The sequence below is a fragment of the Quercus lobata genome, chromosome 8, assembly GCF_001633185.2.
Source record: "Quercus lobata isolate SW786 chromosome 8, ValleyOak3.0 Primary Assembly, whole genome shotgun sequence".
Taxonomy (NCBI): domain Eukaryota; kingdom Viridiplantae; phylum Streptophyta; class Magnoliopsida; order Fagales; family Fagaceae; genus Quercus; species Quercus lobata.
The window spans coordinates 7,675,123-7,684,172 of NC_044911.1; the positions used below are offsets into that span (position 1 = coordinate 7,675,123).

The following is a 9,050-nucleotide window of genomic DNA, read 5'->3' on the forward strand; positions in this document are numbered from 1 at the left end:
CAGTGATTTGCGTGGTGCAAATCCCTACGAAAAACTTGCGTGGGAAGTCTAAAGGAAGAGCAGGTACAAGTGTCAAGGTACACAGATTTGGGGTAAGGGGTAAAGAGGCTTCAGCGAATCAAACAAAATGCAAAACGAGGTACGAGAGTGGAGGCCAAAGAAGGAGATTGGTTAAAAGCTTGATAATGGAAATAACTGATGTCATCGGAGATTATAGTACAGTGAAAATTAATTATAAGCGACAGGGAATGATCAACATACAAGAGAAGTGGATTTTGAAAACATACAATCTATAGAGCAAAGAATTGAACTGAGTTTGAAAAAGGGTTTTTTTATATTTTTTTTTAAAAGAACAGGGGAATGAGAAACTGCCAGGTAGATTGAAAAAAAGAAACGATATGTAAACCGAGCTAGAACAGTCAGTTGAGGGACATCGATCCTAGGAAATTGATTCGAATGAATAAATTTTCGAAAAATCTTAAGTCTTGTAAACCCTAGGTTGAACAAACAAAAACAGGGGAAATTGAAAAGGAAGGGTATATTGAAAAAGAAAGGCAAAATTAATTACCCAGCGTTGTTGAGGTAATGGTAGATTGGTTGTAATTGAAAATAAAGAGGTAGATTCGTTGATGGAGATGAATGCACCACCTAGTTGTGGTGAGAAGGTTTCGCAGTAGTGCTCTCCAGATGAAGAGAAGGTCGCTAATCAATCATATTTTTAGTTAAGTCTATTTGTAAGTATTTTTTTCCTAAGGAAAATTGTTATTAAAAGTTTAACGCTTTTTTCCTGTTCATAAATTATTTTAAAAAAAAAAAGTTGAAAGTTTTCCATATTGCAAAAGGAGAGTGCAAAATTGTCATGTTCTTGGGCGCGTGTGCTAAATTTTGGCAAAGACAAGCATCCGTGCTTAATATCCTTCTTCTTTTTTTTTTTTGGTTAAAAGGAACAAGTAGCCTTTCATTATTTCACAGTTCCAACCATCAGGAAAACACAAATTTTTAACACTATTATACTACTAAATTGGCTTCAACAAACCTATTCAATTCAGGACTTTCCTGCATGGTTTTGAGTCTTTTGACTTCTCATGATCTCGTACTTTATTTTGTTATTTTGCATGTCATATGATATCTATTTTGGAAAGTTTACTAGTTCAAGGTTAGTCATAGTTTTTTTTTTGCTCATCCCTTCATGACAAATTTGTAGTTTTTTATTTATACTAAAAAATTGTAAGAATATGTTTGTATTAGTCGGCTAAAACGGCCACATGGGACTGTGATTTCATGAACAACAGCTAATTTTAAATAGAGTGATGTAGGTTACTATAAATTTATTAAATGGATGTATCAGTTTTTAGACGCAAAATAGAAAAATAATTAAAAATTTATTTATTACTTTGTTGACATAACATCAATTGTATCAGTCACTAAAAATTTTATGCTGGTATAATTGGCAATAACTTTAACTTCTTAAAAAATGATAATGCAAAAAATTGACATTTGGCTTTTTGTTTTTTAAAAATTTCCATTTTAAAACTAGGTAGATAGTATGCTTTTCAAATGTCGTTCAAGCTAAGATTTAAACGTTGTTTGCTCTCCCAAAAAGCGAAAGGAAAATAAAAGGAAAGAAAATTTTCATATTTCTAAATATTTTATATTTTTTTTGAAAAGTAAATATTTTATAATTAAAGACACATGATAACCCACAGATAACTTTAAGTGGCATAAAAATACTATTTTGATATTAATGTTAACCACGCCAATTTTGTTCAAGTACCGCTTAATAATAATGATTATTTTGACAGAATATTAGAAGTTTAGAAAATAAATTGACACATTTAAAATATTAAAGACCATTTTGACACGTACTACAAAAGTGTTAAAGACTAAATTGGTAATTAGACACGTATTTTACATATTTTTATTAATATCCTCAAAACACTTGTTTTCTTTCTCTTTTTTATTAGCTGAATTTGGAAATTATTATTCTGTTTGGTTGTTAGGGAGATGAAAGAAAGGAATGAAGGGACATCTTGGAGTTCTTCAAAAATCTGAACTAAATTATGTTGAGGTAATATGTGAAATTAAGGATTTGGGTTTGGTTGTGATGGATTGGGTTAAAAACCATCCAAGAAGGTGGTACGTTTAGAGTGCATCTGTTGTCCCCAAAAATCTGATGTTTTTCACTTTGCCGAGTCCAAGTGCTAGGCATAGTTGTTGTGGCTCTGATATGGATCAATGGGCTGTCAACAATGGAGGAGATTCCAGACATCTATGTGGACGGCGAAGAAGAAACCATCGACCACCCTATGCCAGACGTCGCCAAAAACACTTATATAGTTGCATCTTTGGATTCACATCTTTGGGTACTTCTCTTTCTATTTCTATTAATTAAATGCTCAATAATAGGATTGTTGCTCAAGTATTTATTGCAAACACTTGAATCAGTAAGGATGAATGAGCCACAACTTCAACATTGTTGGGTTGATTTCCGTAGCTGTTGATGAAAGCAATTCCTCATTCATATGAGTTTTTTTTCCCTAGGATCCTCTGTTCTGGTATTTTGATGACCTCGTACTTGATGGAGCTGGGTACAGATGTAAGTCTTTTTCTTTGGTACTTGATGTCCTTATTTTGCAGACATTTGAATCAATCTCTATATCTGTGCCTATGAACAAGTCTTCTATCCCTTTGAAGACCATAGCTCTGTAACCATTTCATGTCTCACCTACTTGCAAATACTTTGTGAATAAATTTAGGATAACCTCCAACTAGTTTTATTATAGTAATTTTCTATGGTTCTTTGGCATTCTCTTACTTATTTCACTTGGAGTTACTGATATATACAGATTCAATTTTGAATATATATATTTATATATATATATATATATTGTAATTACGAAAAATATCACCTTAAAAACTTATTATTGGAATGCCTAGTTGTTCATGAGCAAATAGTTATGCTTGTATATCCTGTACAAATAATATACATGGGTTTAACTTTCTTATAAATAAAATTAATGTGGAGGAGAGGTAATTTATGACCAATGAGCTATAGCTCAATTGGTACTTCCTCCTCCAATAATAATGGAATGGATGGTGAGGTCATGGTTTCAAAACTCCATAGGTTCGTACTTACCTGTAAATAAAAAAAGGTTTCTTGTTGCGTTTGTTTTTCCTTTCCCCTTTTATCAATTTTTCACCTGTTGTAACCAATGATTAAGTTAAAATATCAAGTACATACTTAGCAAAAAGACAATATCAAGAAAATACTTTGCAAAAAGAAAATCTCATGTATATGTAATGTTAATTTTGCATTGTAATGTTCCATCCCAGTTCAATATACTCATACATTTAAAAAAAATTATTTGGACTACGACTTTTCAGTTAAATGTCCTTTTAAAAAAAAATTATTTTATGCCATTCACACTTAATGCATGTTTTATAAATGTCAAAAATTCTTTAATCAGAATTACTAGGGCACAGTGGTATAGCTTCACAATTTAGGCACTAGTTTCTAGTTGGAAGATGCAAGAATTGTGGTTTCACTCTCAAGTTTGATTGTGCCTTGAATCTGCACAATCATTCCTAGAATGTTCACTGAGGGATTTTCACCATGTATTGCAGCCCATGATGAATCTATGCAAGCATTGTTCAATGTGATACAGAGATTCTTAATGATTTGCATGTTCCAAATAATTTGAATTATATCTGAATTATTCTTTTGTTTGAAAAATAATATTTCTCCTTAGATGGTTTTTTTCTCTTTGCAGTTAAAGTTTTGAGCTTGTTCTATACAACTTACCAAAAAAAAAAAAAAAAAAAATGCATCAGGTGTTATTACAATTATCTATCATAAGCTAGGAAGCACGGACATGGACATGGGTATAGGTAGGACATGGCGACACGAATAATTTCTGAAAAATTATAACATGAAATGGCTGGTATGAAACAAATCCAACACAGGTACAACACTCTAAATGAAGTGTCTTTACTTCCTAGGTTATAAGCAAATTCTAATCTTCACCCTACTTCTTCATTTAAATGAGCATATAATACAATATATCTCTTGTAACTGATGTGAAAAAAAAAGGATGTTATCTGTAACGTGAAAATAAATATTCCTTGACTTTGACAAGGTACAAATATATTAAGCAAAAACTGGGAATTTTGACCCTTATCATGGCATGAAGGGAGTATACGTTTTCTTAGTTCTTGAAATTGCTTTTCCTACATTTGGGCTGGGGCTAGGGCTGCTGATAGCACAGTGAGGTAATTGCTTTAAAAAATGACGCAGTGTGCAAGCAATGCATATCTTGACATCTAAGAAAGGTATAATTTGATTTGCTGCTGGAATTTGTCATTAAATTTTCGCATCATGAGTCATCCCTGATTATGTATTTGACAGCCACTATATTAATAATGTAATGGACTTAACTATTAGCTTAATTGGCCACAAACAAACACATAGGTACCTTGTTAATGTTATTACTTTCAAGTGTTAGAACATTCAACCAGAAACAGATTAATGTTATCGTCTTATTTTCCCATGATCTGCCCATGTTTGTGTGTGTCAGCAGTGTCGTATCCATGGCCTTGTTCTTGTTCATGCTGCATGAATTTTAAGTTGAAAAATAAGGTTTGGAGATATTAGAAAAAAAAAATTAATGTGGTTTCTGTGTTTTGATTAAGTTGTTTTAATTCTATTGTTTTCGGCATTATAATTTTATGATTCTGTCTAATTCTTTTCTTTCTCAAACATAAACTGAACTAAATTTTGGGTGGTTCTCTGAAGGAATGGTTAATGATCCTTATGGTGGATTTTTCATTGCAGAGAACAAATCTTTTCAAAGGTATATTTCCATTAACAATAATTATGAGTTTATAAAATCTTTTTTTAGATGCTTACAATTTATTAATCTTTTATTGGAGAGCCTCACTTGGGATTATGATTCTAAGTATTGAAAGCAATGGCACAGCTTTAAGGATGCTACTCCTAGCTTCCTTGCAGATATTACTGGAACAAATTTGTGTCAAATTCTGGATGACATGAGACAATGCGGTTACAGAGTTCAGGATTGGTTATGATTATGCACACACAATTTAGACTAATAGTTATAATTAAATAGTAGTAACAAAAAAGAACCTTGCGGTATTCTGTTATTCTATCTTTGATTGGATTCTTGTAGTCAGCCCTGTATCAGAATATTAAAATAAATAAGCTTTGACTTGAGCCGTCGTTACCTTGAGTATATAAAAGGTGCTAATGACTTCACGAGTAGTGAGCTCTTAATCATTTTTGACCTGCTAAAAGTATCTTATCATGCTAGTGAAGACATCTGGTCAGCAACGACGGTTGGATCTTAATCTTTTTTTTTTTTTTTTTGGGGGGGGGGGGGGGTGGGGTGTGTGGGGGGAGGAAGATCATAATTGTATATGAAATTCATTAAGGTTTCTAGGTTATTTTTATGTGTGAAATTTGTCATAAAATTTCAAAAATGCGGAGTGCACCAACACTTTATATAAATGTATATTCTCTTGTTCTTGAACATAATTGGCACATGGTGCATAACAGACTTTAGACTGGAAAAGGCTTAGATGAGGTATGGCCTTCATTTAAAAATAGGTTCTTTCTTCTCTAGCAAAAAGGAATTATGTTATATTTGAATGTACAATTTCTAAGAAAAAGTTGTATATGCACGATTCTTTTGGAGAAATAATACTGTGTATTGTCAAATATTGCAGTGTTTGCTCATGTGCTGAGAGTGACTAGTCTTTGATGTATATGTTATGATATTTTTTCCCGAAACGGATAATCCAGCACCATTGCTCCGGCACCATTGCTTTCTCCTTGATAAGTGTCTCGGTGAACATTTGCTTCTTTAGCCTGTGTGAAGGTTGGTACTTTTTTTTATCAGCAATTCTTGACTGCTTGAGTGCTGGTCTAGTTTAATTTGGATTAACAGGTAGGATGATTAATGAATATTATTCCTTTATATCTCCTAATCGGCATGAGTCTCAAAAAACTTGCAGCCATCGGGCACCATCTTTTTGGTACACATTCCCTGAAGAGTACATATTAAAGTTAAAAGAGTTGTAGAGGTAAAAGAAATCACACTGTACATTTTCAAAGTATTCATGTTATTTAATGAACTTAGTTTATTCATGATATTGTTATAAACTACTGATATTTGTGACTTTAATGTCAATTTATTTTGATTTAGACACAACCTTGGAAGTTGGAACCAAAATTTGATATTTTTATTTGAAAATAGAAGTCATCCAATAATCACTAAGTACCTCTAGTGAATAATGCTTTTGAAAAAGAGGAAGACAATTAATTTTTATGATTATTTTGAGAAATTAATTTCCAATTTCATTGGTTGTCTTTGGGTTTATTCTTAATAGCCAGAATTTTCCAATGCAGAAAGTGGAAAAGCTGAAATTGATGTGCCTACAGAATATAGCAGCAAGTCAGTGGTAAATAATTTGAATGTTGTTGTTTGTTTTTAGGATTTGTGATTCTGTAAATATCTGTAAAAACATGAAATTGTTATTAGCTTGTATTGATTTTTTTTCAATTGTGATACTTGGTATTATAGTCTTTGATCATGTTATGCGTATAAACTAACACGTAACAATTAACCTCAGAGATTTGGGCTAATTATAACTTACCTATCTGTGGTTTGACTGAAATTTAAGTTGCTTACTCGTGGTTTGAAATTTGGCACTTTACCCACCTGAAATTAATTAGCTTAATTAGGGTTCCTTTATCCACATCTGTTAAAAATGAGGCTAAATATGTATTTTTGTTCTATTTTATGTCTTTCTCCTCTCAAAACATAAAAGAATAAGGGAAAACAAGATAAAAAAGTGAGGGTTTTGTAAAAATTATGAACAAACATTACCACCACCATATAAGTTTTTGTTAAGAATCATCTCTAGCAAAAATAAATTCCTTCATCCATTTCTAAGCAACCAACGAAGCCATAGCATCTAAAGCTTAAATCAAACCAAAAAAAAAAAATTCATAATTTGGTTTGATTATGAATTAAAGAAGATGTTTGGTGGTAGTGGTGGAAGACTGGTGGCGTTGGAGGTCTTGGGTAGTGGTAAACAGTGAGAATTATCAATGTGTTTGTTTTTAAAGCTTGCGTACTGGTTTCAAGATTCTTCACAGTATTTTATGGTGGTTGAGTTATACTCGCAATCATACAAAAATAATGCAAAACAAATTAAATTAGGTGTTATGAGTAGTGATTGAAAAGTGTTGCTGCAAGTTGATGCCTTGATGGAGAACATCCATGGAAGCTTGAATTTTTTTTTTTTTTTTTTGGTGGGTATTTTTTGGTTTGATTTAAGCTTTAGATGCTATGGCTTCAATGGTTGCTTAGAAATGGATGAAGGAATTTGTTTTTGCTAGCGATGATTCTTGACAAAAGCTTCTATGGTGGTAGTAATGTTTGTTCATAATTTTTACAAAACCCTCACCTTTTGATCTTGTTTTTTATTTATTTATTTTATTTTATTTATTTTTTTAATGTTTTGAGAGGAGAGACATAAAAGAGAGCAAAAATGCATATTTAGCCCAATTTTTAACAGAAGTGGGTTACGGAACCCTAACTGAGCTAATCTCAGGTGGGTAAAGTGCCAAATTTCAAACTACGGGTAGGCAATTTAAATTTTGGTCAAACCACAAGTGGGTAAGTTGTAATTAGCCCCAAAGATTTTGAGTTTCTTTACTCTCTCTTTTTTTGGCAGAAATCAATGTGAGTTTTCCTATCACTAAGGGAAAATCTAAATATCCCATGCTTTAAGATAAAGGTGGCATATATTTAACTTCAATTACTGAGCTTATTCAACTAAAGCTAGATTACTTATATAAATTGTTTTTTTTATTTTAGATTTGAGTTTTTTGCATTTTTTAATAGTTCACATTTTGCAGTGTCAAGATTTCTACACTTTGAACCTAGTATGACTTGACGATAATAATTCAACAAAAACCCAAATCCAAAATCTTCCATCTCACTTTTTGGTCATTTTGGATCAGGTTACATAAAAAATGATCTTGTTCATTTGTTTTTTGGTTCTTTTTTTCCCTCTCTTTAGGAATTAGGAATTTGACGTCCCACTCCTAGTTAGAAATTAAGAATTTGCGTGTGCGTGTTTATTTCATCTTTTCAACCCAAGTTGAACAATAGAGGGTTGGATTAGATGAACTGTTTCATTACATGATTCAACTGGAAAAACTCAGAACTCTCTCTCTCTCCTTGCTTTTTAGCGGTGGAAGAATCGTACAAAACCAGAAGTAATCAAAATTAGGAATTGAAAATAACTAGACATTCCACCATTTACATAATTCACCAAAACAATCCAAGCTCAAGCTCTAGCCCAACTTTAAGCTCGATTATTAAATGAGCCAAGCTCATGCATAATAATGTGTTCATAAACAAGCTCGTGAATATGGAGACTCAAATTATTAGTCCAATTGTAGTAAAAATTCATAGATTTTTGAAGGACAAACAATTTAGTCATAATTTTACTATATATAGAATGCAAATGTTAATGGATGCCTTAAAGGCATTGGTTTAGGAACTATTTTAAAAAACTTTTTATGGGAAAAAGATAAAAACAATTAATTGTTTTGATGACTTTTTATATTTTCCCTATGAAAGTGATGTCAAATTTTTTTTAAAATGGTTTATTAACAATTGCCTTAAGGTTATCCGTTAACAAGACTCTATATTAAAAAAAAAAAAAAAAAAAAAGAGTTAATCAAATAGTTCGTGAACAAGTTCGAGCTTACTCAACAAGTAGATGAACCAAACTTGAACATTTAGTGAACGTTTGGATAGAGTTGAAATGATTTTTCAGTTGTGTTGTGCGTTTTCCAATAGGTCTCGTGCACTGTTCATGGGACCCGTAAGTACTTTATTTAACAAAAAAAAACTTTTAAACTGGGTCCCACAGTACTATTTACACATTTAAAGATTATTTTGTTACAGTATTTTTAGTTATTAGCAATAAGCGATATTCAAATAGATCCTTAATTT

General features: G+C 31.7%; 1 protein-coding gene across 4 annotated transcripts; it reads left to right on the forward strand.

The window, feature by feature from the left end:
- The first annotated feature begins 1,988 nt into the window (after positions 1-1,988).
- LOC115957537 lies at positions 1,989-6,576 on the forward strand. Of its 4 annotated transcripts, XR_004084372.1 has the most exons (6): positions 1,989-2,363; positions 2,542-2,596; positions 4,793-4,850; positions 5,743-5,894; positions 6,031-6,099; positions 6,425-6,576. XR_004084372.1 is itself a non-coding variant. In XM_031075809.1 (5 exons), exons 1-5 carry the CDS (start codon positions 2,250-2,252, stop codon positions 5,768-5,770), a joined length of 312 nt encoding a protein of 103 aa, XP_030931669.1. In that variant the 5' UTR covers positions 1,989-2,249; the 3' UTR covers positions 5,771-6,002. The 4 variants fall into 4 exon arrangements, 1 of the variants encoding a protein (XP_030931669.1); XM_031075809.1 differs by lacking the exons at positions 6,031-6,099; positions 6,425-6,576 and adding an exon at positions 3,832-3,888 and having other exon boundaries at positions 5,743-6,002; XR_004084370.1 differs by lacking the exon at positions 1,989-2,363 and having other exon boundaries at positions 2,400-2,596; positions 3,832-4,850.
- Positions 6,577-9,050: the final 2,474 nt, after the last annotated feature.

What these genes read in the sequence shown, in the direction of transcription:
- LOC115957537 (XM_031075809.1), top strand. Translation starts at nt 2,250, where the DNA reads ATGGAGGAGATTCCAGACATCTATGTGGACGGCGAAGAAGAAACCATC. An exon ending in CTTTGGATTCACATCTTTGG is followed by an intron (nt 2,364 to 2,541) that starts GTACTTCTCTTT and finishes TTTTTTCCCTAG; the next exon opens with GATCCTCTGTTCTGGTATTT. An exon ending in GAGAACAAATCTTTTCAAAG is followed by an intron (nt 4,851 to 5,742) that starts GTATATTTCCAT and finishes CAAATATTGCAG; the next exon opens with TGTTTGCTCATGTGCTGAGA.